Here is a 17,921-nt window from a genome sequence, read left to right as displayed (position 1 = left end):
AACTGGGACTTCTCAATCTGAAACCATGGAAACTTTCACTTTAATGTTCTTCTATGTCTTTGAGTAGTATATATGTATTTATGTGTATATATTAACATTTGCCCATTCCATTCAATCCTGATTTTGTTTAATGTTTTCTCCTAAAAGGGTAACAATAAAGAAACTGATAAGAGTACCGTTAAGTACGGGATTGATAAAGTATGTTGTAAGAGCTGTAGTTGCATTAAAATCTTAATGATACCCATCTCTCGATTCCAGCATGACTGTTGTCGGCCCTCACCAGTCAGGCCAGTTATCTCCTACGCTTCCTTCAAGTGCTGTATTTTTATTTGCCCCAGCTTTGAAGATTGGGGGGGCAGAGCTTTTGGGAAATGCCTTGTTTTTCTCCGCTTTGCTCACCACACCTTCTGCTTTTCGAAGTTCTTCGGAGTGCCTCCGATTTTGTCTGTGGAGAACCACATTCTGACTGGCAGCGCACTCTTCAGGCTGACTGAGTTTATCGCAGTCATCGCTCAAGGCCTTTTCGTGTACGACCTTATTTTGGAGCTCTTCGAGATCCTGCGTGAGGGTGGTATTCTCATTGTTAATGGCATCCGTCTCATTTGCGAGCTGATATTTGTCGAGCCGAGGTTCTGCGTCTCCACATTGTTCTTTCAGTTCCTGGATTCTGCATTGGAGTTTGGAGTTGTCCTCCGTCTTCACCCTTCTCTCAGTTTGTAATGCTACATACTGGACCCTTATCTTTTCTCCATTTTTTAGTTTTCTGGTCAAATCCTGAATCTGCCCTTGGAGGTTGGTGTGGCGATGACGTACAGCACGGTTGTCCTCCTTCTGTCTTTTTAAAGCCTTTTGCAGATGATTTTGCCTGGCGATTTTATGCAGCATATCCTGTGCCTTATTCCACAGAACATAATTTTCCTGGTTCAGTGCTTTGTTTTTCATTTTCAGTGACTTATATTCATCCTCCAAAGCACCCTGATGGTGAAGTTTACTGTTTAGCCACACAGTTTTTTCCCGGCGTTGGAAATTTGTTATGGTTAGGATTCGTGCATCTTCCTCAGCCAACTTCTTTTTTTTCTGCAAGGCTATTTGACTCTCTAGTTTATCTCGTAAAAAGCTCACTTGCTTTTCCAGGCATTTGTTTAAATCACTGGCTGTTTGTCTCTCGGCTTTTACCTCTTTATATTCCTGTTGTAAGTTTTGGTATTTTTCAAGCTCCTGGTTGAATTCCTCTATTTGAGCATCCAGGACGCCATTCTTTTGTTTTATGGCGTCTGTGTGCGCACTCACTGAGCAAAGCTTGTGGAAAAGCCTCTTGTGTCCTTCATTGCAGTTCTCCTGGAGGGGGGTTTTATCCCCTTCAAACTCCTGGGGATTTCTTGATTTACGCCAAAACATTGTCTTGAGTTTTTTATCCGCTTCTGCATACCACTGAATTGAAAAGCTGATCTGAAAAGCTCTGTATGGCAAGAAACAAGTAATCCGAGTATTACTGTGATAATCAACCGGTGTGGATGAGTGGATGAGTCAAATACCTGTGCATTTATAAGCTTTGCAAGATTCCATCATGACATCATCAAAATCTCACGTAGGAAATTTTGGCACTTCAGAGGCTTCAAAGTCAGTGACATCATAGCGTAGTGACATCACCCACTGAACTAGTAGTTACATCATAGCGTAGTGACATCACCCGCTCTACTAGTAGTGACATCATAGCGTAGTGACATCACCCACTGTACTAGTAGTTACATCATAGCGTATTGACATCACCCACTGTACTAGTAGTTACATCATAGCTTAGTGACATCACCCACTCTACAAGTAGTGACATCATAGCATAGTGACATCGCCCACTCTACTAGTAGTGACATCATAGCGTGTTGACATCACGCACTCTACTAGTAGTGACATCATAGCGTAGTGACATCACCCACTCTACTAGCAACTGTTCTGCCTTTGCAACAAATGTTTGTACTTCTTCTCTAGTAGCTCCCACATGTTTCACTTCACACACAACTCGTGGCTGTGAGGGTTTTTGTAGACAGTTATGTTCTTTTTCACACAGTTTGACTCTGTAGGCACGGGCGTAGCCCTGGGGGGGGGGGGGGGGGGGGGGGGGGCATACTATCAAAGGCCCAAGGATCGGGGGGCCTGACTCCTTACAAAAGGCGAAAAATGGTTTAATCGGCCCACCACGACTCAGCACGAGAATCTGTCAGCTAATCTACTGACCAGTGACTTTGTCATGTCTTCCCTCAAGAAAGTAAAGTCTGGGTACCGGAAGAGAAAAGAGAGAAAAGAAAGAGGGGGGGAAAAATCCAAGGAAAAAACATCTGTGAATTAATTTCTTTCAAAAGAAAGGTGGCTAGCTATTAGTAAACTCCCACTACCACAGCTAGCTGAGATCGACACAGCTGCTATTGCTAGCTAGCTAGCTCGCGAACTGTAACTTTTACTACCTGAATACAGTATGAGTTAGCAAGCTAACTGTAACTTTCACTACCTGAATACAGTAGGAGTTAGCTAGCTAACTGTAACTTTTACTACCTGAATACAGTAGGAGTTAGCTAGCTAACTGTAACTTTCACTACCTGAATACAATAGGAGTTAGCTAGCTAACTGTAAGCTAGCTAACTGAAACTTTCACTACCTGAATACAGTAGGACTTAGCTCGCTAACTGTAACTTTCACTACCTGAATACAGTAGGAGTTTGCTAGCTAACTGTAACTTTTACCACCTGAATACTGTAACTTTCACAACCTGAATACAGACGGAGTTTGCTAGCTAACTTTAACTTTCACTACCTGAATACAGTAGGAGTTTGCTAGCTAACTGTAACTTTTACCACCTGAATACTGTAACTTTCACTACCTGAATACAGTAGGAGTTTGCTAGCTAACTGTAACTTTCACTACCTGAATACAGTAGGAGTTTGCTAGCTAACTGTAACTTTCACTACCTGAATACAGTAGGAGTTAGCTCACTAAACTGTATCTTTCACTACCTGAATACAGTATGAGTTAGCTCGCTAACTGTAACTTTTACTATCTGAATTCAGTAGGAGTTAGCTAGCTAACTAACTTTTACTACTTAAATACACTAGGAGTTAGCTCACTAACCGTAACTTTCACTACCTGAATACAGTAACTTTCACTACCTGAATACAGTAGGAGTTAGCTCGCAAACTGTAACGTTCACTACCTGAATACGGTAACTTTCACTACCTGAATACAGTAGGAGTTAGCTCGCTAACTGTAAAGTTCACTGCCTGAATACAATAGGAGTTAGCTAGCTAGTTACTATTAGAACACACACACAGTATCATAAATGAATCAGCATCATAGGTGTTGGGGGCCCACAGAGACTGCTTATGTATAGGGCCCAGAATTTTGTGCTACACCCCTGTCTGTAGGTCATTGGGTATTTTTATGGTGACACTTTCAACAACAAGAGGAGACACCATCTCCTCCATAGACTTCAATGTCAGCAATGTTAGTGTGTGTGTGTGCGTGGGTGTGTGTGTGTGTGTGTGTGTGTTTGTGTTTGTGTGTGTGTGTGTCAGTCAGTCAGTGCCAAGCTCCTTACGGTGTTCAGTTTTTCTTATGAAAATCAATTCCACCTCCCCCTCACCCTTAATCCAACACTGAAGTTTCTACATCATGACCAAAGCATGAGCCACTGAACATTTTAGTGTGTGTCTGAATGAGGCACCCCACAGATAAAGTATGTGCACATGCTATGATATTATCAGGTTCGGGAAGTCGAAGCTTATCAAAACAGGAGATTAGAACACGAGTGAGAGAAAACATGGAAGTGGAACAGTGCTTTTTGAATGCAGGAACTAAGACGAACTGCATCTGTGTGGATGCAGACGAACGCTACTTTAACTAAAGCTAAATATTGACATCAGCATGATGAGAATCATTTTCTTAATATTTATATCATAAACCAGGAGACTGAACAAGGCCGGTCAAGGGGTCAGGGGTCAACAAAGTCATTGGGATTCGTTTGCTGGGGAACATTAATGTCAACAGCTAGGTTTTCCCAAAGAGCCAAGTAGAGCAGCTCAGGGCCCAGGGGGGTTAACGCTGGATCTCCCTTGTTTACCCTGATTAGCTTGTTCTTTTTTTAAAAATTGTTTTTTACTGTGGACAGTGTTTTTGGTGCAGATTTGTTCTGTCCTGAGATGACAAGGCTTGATCACACTGTTACAGCTGTTTTTACAGCTGCTTTCACCCTGTTTTCTATCGGTATCTGGATTTACTGACATCATACTGTTCCAATCCGGACGTGTTCCACTCAGAAGTAGAACAATCTTAGTTTTTTATGTGCCTGTTAAAAAGGACAAGACAGTGTCATCATGATATGTACACAGTTTCACCTTTATTGAAAGTTTTTTCTTTTGAGATAACAGTACTGTTTCTCAGCAGCTACAGGAGAGTACTGCATGCACTAGATCACACATTTGAAACCAACCAACGCACATACAAACACAGACACTTTGCCTGTCTTTTTTTTTTTTAAACCATGGTACCATTTGTGTCTTTTATGCATATTTAGGCTACAGCATCACACATTATTGACCTTGCCCGAATATTTTTTTTAGATTGGTTACAATTTAAGACAAACAGAACAGTTAGACTGAAATTAAAAATTCAACACTCAGTCATTCAAACATTGACAGTATACAACCAAAACGCATGACGGGAGAATAGTTGTTTCTTTGAGGTTTTCACTGGAGGAAAAAAAAATCTTTTCACATTCAAGTCATGGTTTTTATGTGTAATTCAAACACACTTCAATGACAAAGATGACCCTCTTTTTTACCCTTTGAAAGTCAAACAGAAGCAGATTGTCAGAGAAAAGATTGGAACAAAAAAAGGAAAGCAAGAAAATAATATGATAAAGTGCTCCATGCATTTCTAATAAGCCTCAATATAATCAGAACAGAGGATCTGTTTGTTAACGCCTAAAAATTTTAGCCCAACCCACGTGTATGTACTGTACTTTACACTGTACATACACTTGGGTAACTACAGTACATGTGACAGTATCAGGGGATAACAATTTTAGATTTAAGAGGGACAGTATCTTTTCAATTACATATTAAAAAAGGGTTTCTACAATCATCTTTGTTTCAATTTCATAAAAATAAAGGGTTCATTAATGTTTTTCAGTAACAATACAGACAAAATAAGAAAAAAGTGTCTATTGTCTACAGTGCCAATATTGCAACTGTATTAGATATGGTATTATTTATGTAAAAAAAATCAAATACAAAATATACTTTGGGAAATTAAATGGAAGAAACGTAATATACAGTATAAAGTGCAGTGTGGTGAGCTACTCCCTCTTTCAGGTATTTGCACAATCAACATCTATATATATATTATATTTATGACATAGCTTTTATTTAAGGGAATTTAGGCTACACCTGTTGGTCCCCTTATATGTACTTTGTGAATATTTAATAAATGAACTGATTTTTTTACCCAGTGATTTAATTTATTTCTAGGTCCCTCAAAACAAATTTGTACCCCCCTCCCCCCCGTCATTTGCAAATTGTATCTATAGCAATACTGGTCTGTTTTGTTTAAAGTCAAATGGTAAGAGACATCTCGTGTTCGCTCTCTCTGTCCCTCTCTCTCTCTCTCTCCCTCACACACACACACACACACACACACACACACACACACACAGACACACACACTCACACACACACACACACACACACACACACACACACACACACACACACAGTCCCTTCACTGACACCCTTGACTATCTCATCCTGACTGGTTGATCAGGAGGTCCACGGATAATAGGCAGAATGTCAGGAGACAGTCAATCAAATCTTTATCTGCTCAAATAACTGACTGCACCCAAGTAATACAGGACGAATAACTGTATTTTGAAGTCAAAGGTCAGATACACTAGTTGATGAGGCTCTACACCTGAGTGTGTGTATGTGTGTGTCAGAGAGATAAGACGAAGCTGAATCATGTCTTGATAACCGACAGTAACCCTTGGTTCATGTCTCCAGGCAGCACATAGGTTATTAAAGGGCATTGTCCTCTTTAAAGGATTCTCCACAATCAGGGCTTTAGTTTCAGTCTGAGGTGGTTCATAAGAACTGCAGGATCAATCATATCCCCCCCCAAAAATTATAATAATAATTTTGGAACAGCAGCTGCACATGTGCACTATTTCCCTTCAATGACAACACGCTTCTGCATTCTGCAGTACAAGAAATACACTTCACAAACACATATTTACACATCAAAAACAAATACAAACGCTTCACACTGTCTGCCATGAATTAAAAGTAAAAGTAGCAAATAAATAACACTTGAAATAGAGCAAATGATAAATAATATATATCATATTTCTTTTAAACTAGAGCTAGTAGTATAAAAATAGTTGCTACACAGTTCTTTTTTTCCAACTCTGCCATGCTCTTGGATGAAAAGACAATGACTGAACGTCTCACAGAGGATCCCCAGTTTTAAACCGATAATGAGAGCTTACAAGTAAAGATCAGAATTAGCATGTTCTTGTGTCTTTACTTGTGGTTTAGATGGAGATGCTATTCATACTAGTTAAAGCAAGTGATTTGTAACAAAAGTCAGACATGCCGTCGCCGACGATCTAAACCACTGAATATTTTAGTATTTTATTTTAAGCAATGCTCTAACCAACTTCTTCATTGGCAATGAGGTTCTTCCTGTGCTTGGTGAGAGAGAGCCAGTATCAGTACAAGCTGACACATCAAGACTCAAAAGGTTATTCATTTTACTGTTCCTCTTAATCTAATTAGTGAAAATGTTATAATATGGAATCAAGTATCTGAAATATCCTGCAAAGGTACCGACATACAAAAGAGTTGTGAAGTCATGTAGTCTTAATTTGAGTAACAAAGCTCAAGTGTGTGTTTGTGTGTGTATGTATTTTATAGAGCCCGACTGATACGGAATTTTGCAGGTTGATGCCAATAACAAATTTCGGAATCTGATAATGTTGTTATCAAACCCTTATGACAAAGAAATGTTATTGAGACTTGATATTTAACAGTTTAATCATAAAGATACCGATATGTCTGCGAAAGGCTCATACAGGCCGAATGGACCCACAAATATCAGTCAGGCTCTAGTATTTTAGTTCATTGTGTGTTGTACAATCTGTGTGTGTTAGTTTACCTGTGTGGCAACAGTAACTTACATTTGACACTATATTGTTACTATTCGTATAGTAACTTTCCTGATATATTTTGGTAAAGGGCAGACATTTCAAGTTTGCAGTACAGCTTTCTGTTTGGACTGAACCTGCCAACCTTTTTCAAAAGTCTGGGGATATTCTATATTTTACATGTGTGCAACAAATTTCATGTTAAGACCAAAACCAATGATGGATTTGACCTTGCTCACAAGAACTGCTTGCATTTGTCCAAAATCTAATGAGTATAGTAACTAATACTATTATTATTGAGCCACACTGTTGCACTGGATGAAATGTACATTACAATGAGAGTTTATTCTGCAGATTATTTTCATTCAGTCCCACATAATCACACGTGCTGCCACTGTAAACCTCAATCCTTTCCTGAAAACTGTCCTTCACAAAAGCAATATTTTACTATTTAGTTTGAGTAATGTTTGCAAAAAACTACAGTCCCAATCCATTTTTTAAAAGGAACCTATATAGTCTTGGCTTGTTGTTCAATATTTATGTCCTCAGTGCAAACAAACAGGCTCAGGGTTGGGAGCCACAGTCAGGCTGGTGAAGTCAGGGTAATGTGTTGTTGATTTTCTTTGGTCTTTGCATGGAATTTGTTGACAGATCAACATACAGAATATTCACGTTTTAAGGGTGTATATCCCCTTTGCTCTGACTCACACATACTCTTTTGTACCCGTGAAGAGACGGAATCATTTCATAACAATGTTGCTTCACTAGCTTTCGTCTTCTCCTCTCGTGCGCTTTCCAAGAAAAGCTGCAGAACCAACATCAACATGCATAGTCAAAAGTATAAATATTAGCAAAGAGAAACTGAGGTTCACACTGTTTTCACGTAGTTTAAAACAGTTTCACTTGGAATCTTCTGATCGGTACTCATGTTTAGCAATTGTTATAAAGACTAGTTTGAGTTTGATGTACAGCTTTGAAGTCCATTGTGAGCACACCACTGAGACAAACAGCACTGCCCAGTGGTTACCCACGGCACTGCACCTTCCCTCCCCTACCTTTCTATTTGAAGTCCCTTTGTGTTCCAAGTCATGGGGGGAGTGGGTGCAGCAGCAGTGTGGGCGTAAGCTGCCAGGTCAGGATTCTGAGATGCAGTGTTTGCCAGACTGATACCCACATACCCATCAGAGTACAGGAAGGAGAATGTGAGCAAGCAGGGGGAGGAAAGGGGACACAGGAGATAGAGGTTTGTTTATAGCGGGTGAGGATTGGAGAGGAAGGGGGGGTCTGCGAGGACTGTGATTGGCTGCATGCAGATTTACAGAGGAGGCTTCAGAAAAAAACGTCTGCCTGGAAAGCGAGAGAGAGACGGAGACACAGAGAAACACATAGCAAGAGTCACTGTTAGATACATTTGAGAGGAACACTCACTCTCAGGAAAAAAAGATGGCAGAAAAGACGAGACAGCAGCCGGTGAGTCATGCTATCATCGCCAGAAGGAACACGTCTCAAGTCATTTTTATTTCTGGTGTCTAGTTGTTTGGGAATTGCATGGAGCACTCTGGGGCCACATTTAGACTTCATGGGATGTTAAATTCAGCAGCACTTTGCAAAACTTATATTTACTCTGCAAAAAAAACTTTATGACATCTTATAGAGCCTGAAAAGTCAGACGAAACTTTTATGTTTCATTAAAAAATGTACAATGTGGTCCTCCGTCTGCAGCTTGAGTGTTATATTGTCCGCATATATACCTAGAGTAGGAAATTATGATGTTATGAATTAAATTACCATTGAATTATATTTGCAAATTAACCTTTCCACAAAGGTGGATTCACTCTGCTGTCTGCCACACAAGTGGTGTGAGTGTGTATGAACATGAGTAAACAAAAACAGTCAACCAAATGAAATCGTGTGAGAGAAGTGGACTAAGGTAAAACCCCCAAAAAATTCAGCTTTCTCGTACAGGCCCTTCCAGAAGCAATATTTGTAGTATTATATAATATTCAGCTCCCGACTAGGATTTACAAAGTAATCCCCAACCCTCAACCCCCCACTGCCCCGATCTGACCCAGATGCTGTGTTTTGGGTATTTTTATGACAAGTGTCTCGTGATGAGCGTCAGTATTTGTAGTGCAGGAGGCCCCCAGAAGAGAAAAAAAAAATATGTAAAAATGTTCCCTAACCCTGGCTGCTGGCAGATTAGCAGCTGCAAACTCCCGGAGCACCGGAGAGATGAGCCCAGATAAAGTGATAATTATGTTTCATAAGACAGGGTCAGCTCCCAACCCACTATAACCTGTATTGGTTGGTAGCCATGGTAGCCCATGTAGTCGCTCCTTTCGTGTGGAAAACACTTCAGCGCCATAGTCACAAGTCTGAACCAAATTGTCAAGTTATCAACAACTGTCACAGTGATATCAAAATCCTAAAATGCAGAGATATAATCAGGAGACTTTGAGCTTTCAGGAAATGTATAATTTCATCATGGTTGTCTGAATATTGAGTCCAGTAAAACTGTTAAATGGGAGTGTATTTATACTGCGCTTTTCTAGTGTATATAGACCACTCGATTTACAGGAAAGTCACATTTACCCATTCAGACACATTCACACCGCGCTTTTTTTTTCTATCTATCATTCAAACGCAGTACAGATCAAAACCCAACTCAAGTAGCTCTACCAATTTAATGCCCAAGGGCCTGTTTCAACATGCAAGCTGCAGTTTGCAATTCATTTCTTCTCTCGCTAACTTTAACACTGGCACTGATCAATACAGATGCCTTGAGGTACTTCTGATTAATGCATCAGCAACCAAGAGCCCTGTTGGTCTCACAAATGCATCTGCTATTTGCGATCCGCCGTTGCCACCATTAGCATGTAAGAAGCGCTCGTGAAGTGCATCTGAATTTGAATTATGCTTAGGAAAATGTGTATGTGATCATTGATATCTTAGGAATGTCCACAGGTCTACGACAAAAAAGAATGACAACTTTGAACTAGCAATTTAAGAAGAGAAGGAGTTTCATTGCGGTTTTTCTTCTGATTTTCTACAAATCCATATATTTTATAGGTTTCCAAAAGAGCTGAATATTTATAAAGCTGATACTTTGCAGGTGGCATTTCAGAACTATTGGGGGTAGATTGAATGACCTGTGATTCATGCAACTGTGTCCCGTGGCAACTGATACACACTCATTCTCTGTTCTTCTTCTGCCGTCTTACCTGCTGAGGACTATTAGCTGGCCGAGGCCTCCAGCTGCTGGCTGTAGAGTTTGGCTGGGTCCTGATTGTCACAGACGTCTGCTCTGGACACAGAATTCACATTCAGACTCATGCTACCCAACACACCAGAATCACAGGCGGCCACAGCGTCATCATCACCAGCGGCAGCGGCAGCGGCAGAGGAAGGAGCAGCAGTAGCAGTGACAGCAACAAGGGGGCAGTGATGGAGCGGAGAGACAAAACAGTGTGGGAGGCAAATCAGTGATGTTACAGAAATTGGTCTTCAAACACAAGGGGGGATCGGCGCATGTACAGCAGGGTGAATGTGGCAGTGCCATACCCCCACATGCTCTATGCCCATAATCATCAAATATACAGTACTAGAGTTCTCAAGTTAATCTTCTCTTGCATTGACATTAGTTTACAGTTGATCATGTTAAACTTAAAGGCTATATATGTACACGATATTCGCTGCCACCAGATGTCGTACTAACATTAGCGTCTCGAACAGAAGAAAAAAATCTTCTTCGGGTGAAAACTTAAATCTCAGTAAACGCTTTTTCAAATCAAGTGCAGCGGCACACACTCAGTGGGCCTGCTGGTGGTTAGCAGCTGGTAAGCATAAACCGTGCCATGCTGTTTGTAGCCCGTAGACTGAAGCTGATAAACACATGTGACTGCTGCACAGTCAATTTGCCAAGGGAATAAAGCAGATTGAAGCCGTTTTACACTGAAGACAAAAAACAGATGTTAGTGGGGGGTTTTAAGCCAATGTGAAAGGAGCTTTTGTCAGAAGCCTTTTGTAGCCGAGGAACATGTTTTTTTTCTGCGGTGAACACTATACTGGACTCAGCCATCTTGCATTACACACATGGGGCAGGGCCCACTATTTCACAGGGAGGGACTCACGTGTGCTCACATGTACTCGTAGCCAGACTGGCTGCCAAATCAAAGAAGAGAGAAGCGCGGATAACCACACACAGTGACTGGGACCTAATTCTTATTCTTAGACTTAATTGCCATTGCTCCACTACATCTTTGCTTTCAGACATGCACTGAATTCAGGACGTTTTTTCCTGAAATTGTCCGGAGGGGCTGTGCGTGAGAAAACCAAATGTCCGCAAATGTTGATCTGGACATTTTCGGGGGGCTTATGCCAACCCCCCAACTTTCCGGGGAATGTCCGAGCCAATGGGAGAATACGGCAGTAAAAAAAACTGCTTTCCACAGCAGAATTATCGTCACGTCCTGCCTCCTGCATGCTCTTCCGACAGAATGTTCCGCAAATGTTCCAGTTGGTGTGTGAACACCTCTCACTCTCCAGACAATCTCCTGCTGCATTCGTCATACAACATGAACAGCATAAAAAAAAGATTCAGGACATTTTCCGGAGTTCGTGTTCGCAAACGGCTATAAAAAGTGGTTGGCTGCTAAATTGATGTTGAAAATCTCATATAAAACCTATAAAGGAAATATTTCAGGACCTTCAGCTGACGCCAAATAATTATTAGTCCTCAGAAGGTCGAGATATAAACCCCTAAAATGAATCGGTTCCTATAAAAATCCTACACAAGGAACACTATGGAGGTTTCGGCCGGACACTGGTATGACAAAGTGAGAGCCGGCACTAAGACAGCAACAAATAGCAGCGGGTGATTTGCAGTTTTGAAGTAATGTGCTTACCTGTTGTCATTGATATCAGTGGTGTTTCCTGTGGACAGAAAGAGGTGCATAAGGAGGCAGGCAGGTGCACAGTGAGGGAGTTGGTGGTGTGTGTGTGTGTGTGTGTGTGTGTGTGTGTGTGTCTACATTGGGGAAAAGAGTGTGTTTGTCACAGACACACACCTATGGGATTAATTAAAAACAGCCAGAGCCAATTACGATAAATGACTTTGGAACAAGCAGCTGCATAATGTGTCCTCAAGTCCTCCAACTTAAATGACTAAGTAATGTGTTTGTCAGTAAAAACAGCCCGTATAAGCATTTTCATTATTAAGGCAAGGACGAGGATAAGGTTAGTACAAGATCACTGTCACTGTCATGAAAAAACTGGTTTGAACGAGACACAAATGCTGTCATTTCTCTGATGAAAATAGTCTTGGCTCTACCACCACTATTACACCCGATAATAAAAATAACAGAGTACGACAAGTGTTAAAAGCTCGCGTCCAGGGGACTTCCTCGCTAAGCACAAGCCTCTTCACAATAGTCATTAGAATTGGATCAATAGTACAGCAGAGCAGCACTTACATGGAAAATTGGGTCTCTAGTCTAACTCTGTTTGCAGTGCCTTGATCATTCTGTGACACCTGATATAGTGAATACATTTTTTCCGAGTGGATTGTTCCGTGTCAAAAAGGTCTTCCTACTTCTGGCACTGACTGTGTTTCTACAAGCCTGGGAGGCCCGTGCTCTCACTGAACTATCCTGGCAGGGATTTGTTTCACAAAAGATTCACTTGTCTTCTTATGTGACACAGCACACCAGAGACCCAGACATATCAATAAGGTTTGATTGTTTCTCAGTCGCCGAGGAAAGCGAAGTCTGCGCAGACGTATGCATTGATATTCATGGAAGCAAGTTTACTTAATGTTGGCGACTTTCAAGCGGCCTCATGCTTGACTGATTATAAGGCTGCTGAGTTGAATCTCTTCCGTGGGAAAAGAAGAAGAAAATGACCAAATAGGAAGAAGATATCAGGTTTTGCACTTTCCCATATAAGCTCTTATTGAAATTCATTCAAAAGAGTAGTTTGACTTCAGTGAACATTAGGGAGAAAAATGAATGAACTTTTCATTCCAAAATCTCATGTGTCAAGAAAAAGACTAAAATAAAACGTTAAAGACAAAATTTAACATTATAAAAACGACGAGCTGTAACAGCAGAAATATTTACAAATAGCTTAAGATATCAGTGTCCTGCTGTGCATGTTGGCATGCACGGGAAGCAAAAGTCCAGCCCTGAGACGTGTGATATTTGATTTCAAATAAAGGTCAGGTGCTGTCGCATCAGATTGACATGCAGGCTTTTATTGATATTCCTGGAGAATGCAAGAGGTGTGGTGTTGTTACACAACTCTACAGCTGTCATCGTCAGGTCAGAGGCTTGAGGTGGGCACTCAGCCTGTCTGGTTGGCTACTTGTCTGTCTGAGTAATGACACTGCAGGCCTAATCTATCTCCTCCAGAGTCTGTTGCTGATGAGCGTGCGCACGCGCACACACACGCGCACGCACACACACACACACACACACACACACACACACACACAAACACACACATAAATTATGACGATGCACAAAAGTCCAAAGCAGCAGCTGTATCCTATAGAGATCTAAGCCTATAATAGATGTGCATTGGTATGCCATTAGTCTATGTACACTTTATCCAATTCACCAGTGGTTCAGAAATGATGGCTAAATGCATTGACTGCAAGCCTATTACACGAAGATGAAGCAAGACGTAAAGGAAAAAAAAAGAAAAAACATTCGGCAGAATTGCTCATCACAGCAGCAGGACAATCACAGTGAACTAGTTTAACATCCAGCAGTTTAAAACAACATTCAACCATAATGGCTGGTTTGATGGCATAAAATAAAAAGTCATAAAACACAAGTGATTTCACCCCCGCTGATTCTGATCTGAATATTTCTCATCCTTTTAACAGACTTCATCTGAGTAGACCTCACCGTTTTCTGAATCCAGCCTCTCTGCAGTATTGCTGTCTGCTTGGCTCGCTGGTTCAGCTGGAAGTCTGCAAGCGGCAGAGACAGATGCTTGTGTCAGTCTCGCTGTGGGAGTCGTGTTTCAAAATCTTTTTGTAATAAACAAACTAAAAAAAAACCATAAGAGGACCAAATTGCTCACTCAGCAAGAAAATAATAAAGTCAAAAGAGATTATAGAACAATACTCAAGTGGTTCATCATACTTGACTGTTTCAGCACACAAGATTATATAAAGGTACAGCAGTAACGTAAAGTTCATTCTTGACCTTGGAAATAGTAGTTTGACAAATTGTATGTCTATATATGCATTTATAGCCTTTCCCAGAGCTTTCCGCCGCATGCACTTCTTCATTCATGATTGTTTGTCATGGCAGATAAAGGCTATGGGGAAAAAAGCAAGTAAACCTTGAGTTAAGTTTATTTTGTGAAACCGCTGTGCTCGAGGGAAGAAATTTGTTGAAAGCGCAGAGGAAAAGCCAGAAAGTGGACGGTAATAGAGATTCATTTTTCTAACTACTACTATGCAGTACTCCACTCGGTGCAGCCACGTGTAACTGTGGTTACTTACATGTTGTTCTGAGCGTCGTTGTCGCCTGAGTCATTGTTTCGGGAGTCGTGGTGTTTGACGGGGCTGTTCTGGTTGGAGTTGGCCTCGGGTAACCGGGGCTCACACTTTGGTGCTGCAGGAGCAGCGGAAGCCGCTGACTGTTGGTTGTTGCTGTTGTGGAAAACTGCGTTGTTGAAGGCAACGGGGGGATCGCTGTAGCCTCGGATGAAGAAAGGGTTGGTGGGAGAGCAGGATGGGTAGTGGCCGGGACGCACCGGCTTGGCTGTAAGCGGTTAAAGAGTATTGATCTATTGACTGATTCATTAATCCAGAAAAGAACAAACAGATCATATATGTTCATGTAATGGCACAAAATAACACAGCATTTTTTTAATGTGTTTGGGAAACTGAGAATATATTAATAGACAACATGCCTTGGAATAATCCTGAAATGAAAATCTTGCAATTATTTTTAAAATGCTCTTGAATCAATAGCTCATTTTCACAGCACGTGCGTCTCATTCACTTCACACAGAATTCGAATGCATGAGAGTAATTATCTCCAGCTCAATCGGTGATGAAGTGAGTTAAAGATAAAAATGGATTACATTGCTTTTCTAATCAATTGTATTCCTCGCGAAAGAACATGTTTTATGTGGAAATGCTTACAAACAAAATGTTGTCGTCACTGACGTAAGATGTTCAGTTCTCGGATATGTTGGCATCCCTAATAAATTTATTCAGTTTCTATATACGTTTTCAAACATGTCAATGTGTTCCACAGATGAACAGGTGAACCTGAGTTTCTGGTAGTTTCCAGGTTGGTACATAAAACTCCTTCAGAGAGCGGCTCACTCATGCAGGTGTATGAAGTGATGGCGATCCGGTGAGGGGAAGGAAAGAAATCTCAGAGCAGTGAGGGGAGGCAAATCCATCAATGGATGTGAGGAGTCACAACAACACACACACACACATACACGCACACACACACACACACACAAATTCTTACAGTGCAACGCAAAGCCAAATATTAGATGTGAAGTAGATGAAATGTTTCGGCCAGGTGCACTCGAGAGTTCACTTGTGGAACCTAACATGTGAGAATTGTGGTGGAGAGGATTTACATTTTAAAATTTTTATTTATAAGACAGTTTCTAAAATAACTGTTTTGGATCTTAACGCCCAATCGACAGGATTCCTTTTGCGCGTACTGCCTTGATTAAAGAAGTGGAGGGAGGTAAATAGAGATGCACTCGTTAATGGATGTGATTAATTTTGGTTATGAGTCAGAGCTTTTCGCAGGCGCTGTGCTGCACAGTGTAAATCGATGTGATGATTGGACTTGTTGTTGTGAAAAATACTTGTGAAAAAACAACAGAAGGGGTTGGAGACGTGATAAGTGTGCACGTGTGTGTGTGTGTGTGTGTTTGTGTCTGTGTGTGTGCGCGCGTGTTTGTGTCTGTGTGTGATCTAATTGTGGGCTGAGTTGCAGGGGATTACAAGAAAGCAATCAATGTCCGTAAACAGCAGTCGGTAATAACACTGGAATAATGCATGGTAATATCCCCAGATCCGATTTTAATGGATTGATGAAATGGATCGCTGCCTACCTACAGATTAGAAGGTGCTTATCATTATTTCATCTGATTGCATAACTTCTACCGAAATGACTCATGCACAGCAATGCAGTGTAGTTCATAGCTCGCCATGGCTGTCCAGTCACTTGTAAAAAAGGGGTTACGTTTTGTGAGTGAGGTGTATGTGTTACCTATCTGTGCAGCATGGGGCCGGCGGAAGGGATTGCGGACCCTCATCACATCCTTTATCCGCTCCACTTCCTGCTGGTAGCGGCAGCGGTCCTTCATGGCTCCCTCCTTCGCCTCCTTCAGCGCACCCTCCAGCGCCTTAACACGCTCGGCTGTAGACCGAAGACGTTTCTCCAGTTTCGGCAGCTCACAGCGAAGATCTGCGTTGTCACGCACCAGCTGTAACACACGAACATGTGCAGTATTGCCAATGAGTGAAAGGAGTTTTTTTGGCAGGGGTAACCATTTTCTGAAAACCAATTATGAAGCTATTGTGTCCTTAGTGTGATGTTTTTTTCTCTTTTGCAACTCTCTTTTTTGAAAATGGGATTTCTGATTCAATTTGTTCTCCTACTAATGCCGTGTTAGATTCCTCTCCTGAGGACAACACAGAGTAAATACAACGGTGGATGTGGCAAAAAATAATCACTAACCCTCTGGTTTGAACAGTTTGACAGTCAGTTTGACCGCCAGTGCATGATTGGTTTAGCGGGGTGGAATGGAGGGAGGTCAAGTGTCACCTGATGTTGTTGAAGGAAAAGATAATACTGAGACTATTCTGCCTTTCCTGTCGAACAAACATCACGAACAACCTCAAACTGATGGCTACATCAACTGAAAACACCATTAATCACACTAAGGACCAGCCTGCTGGGCTATAGCCACACAGCTACTCTTGTTCATATGAATACACCAGTGCAAATAATGTTAATCATCCTTTTTTCTGTTTACTGGACTAATACCATTGCACAGTGTAAACAGAAGCTACCGCATTTCCCAAAACCTTGTCTGGGGTTTTGGGTTTATTAATGTGTGTATCTCTTTCTGAGCTCCATCATCAACATAATAGTCTCCTCATGAGACAAAAAGAAATGCTTTACGTACAATATGCGTGAATGAGTTTTACTGGACAAAAACTAATCCTGGGACGTATAATCCAGCAAAGGTGGTTACGTCCATGGACCAAAACCAATGTGCAGAGTTATTGATTTTATAAGAGGGAATGGCAAACGTGAAAAATCCATGACGGAGCACCTAAGACACAGAGAGTCTGCTGCTACGTGATCATGCAAGCTAATCCATACCCTGCAGAGATACTGAGTTTTCACAGGCAAAGCAGGCAGCGGACTCAGGAATTCAATAAATACACCTGAGGCATGGCAGCTCTACTTCATTGTCTGGTCATGAGTGACTCTAAAGGGAAATGAAAGCACGCTAAGTAAGTGATATTATTAAAAGAAATAACGACAGTTGTGCGTGGGTTTGCACATAGCAGATGGATGTACAGACAGACAATCTTGTTTCTTTGCAGGGGCAGGGAAATGCATACGTACTGTCGCCCCGGTGCACTGTCCACTGCCTGTCTTTTTTGAAGCCTTATCACTTTCCACTGGAGAAATTCGCTGATTTATGGCCATATCTTTCGTCGTCCATTCCC

The 17,921-nt window shown here is 41.4% G+C and overlaps 1 protein-coding gene across 2 annotated transcripts in view; it reads right to left on the bottom strand.

The window, feature by feature from the left end:
- Nucleotides 1–4,356: 4,356 nt before the first annotated feature.
- The window catches only part of kif5ab (kinesin family member 5A, b), a 57,074-nt gene continuing 43,509 nt past the window's right edge, over nucleotides 4,357–17,921 (bottom strand). The window contains exons 24-29 of one of the 2 annotated variants that reach the window (XM_035632601.2): nucleotides 16,447–16,663; nucleotides 14,700–14,961; nucleotides 14,095–14,159; nucleotides 12,091–12,118; nucleotides 10,408–10,520; nucleotides 4,357–8,533 (exon numbers count right to left, since the gene is read on the bottom strand). In XM_035632601.2, coding sequence (XP_035488494.2) covers nucleotides 10,421–10,520; nucleotides 12,091–12,118; nucleotides 14,095–14,159; nucleotides 14,700–14,961; nucleotides 16,447–16,663 — 672 coding nt within the window. In that variant the 3' untranslated portion in view covers nucleotides 4,357–8,533; nucleotides 10,408–10,420. The remainder of the gene's footprint in view (nucleotides 8,534–10,407; nucleotides 10,521–12,090; nucleotides 12,119–14,094; nucleotides 14,160–14,699; nucleotides 14,962–16,446; nucleotides 16,664–17,921) is intronic. The other variant, XM_035632602.2, reaches the window with a different exon arrangement.

The sequence above is a fragment of the Scophthalmus maximus genome, chromosome 6 (assembly GCF_022379125.1).
Source record: "Scophthalmus maximus strain ysfricsl-2021 chromosome 6, ASM2237912v1, whole genome shotgun sequence".
NCBI classification, from domain to species: Eukaryota; Metazoa; Chordata; class Actinopteri; order Pleuronectiformes; family Scophthalmidae; genus Scophthalmus; species Scophthalmus maximus.
The sequence above is the reverse complement of the archived record's forward strand: the minus strand, read 5'-3'. Positions and strand labels throughout refer to the sequence as shown.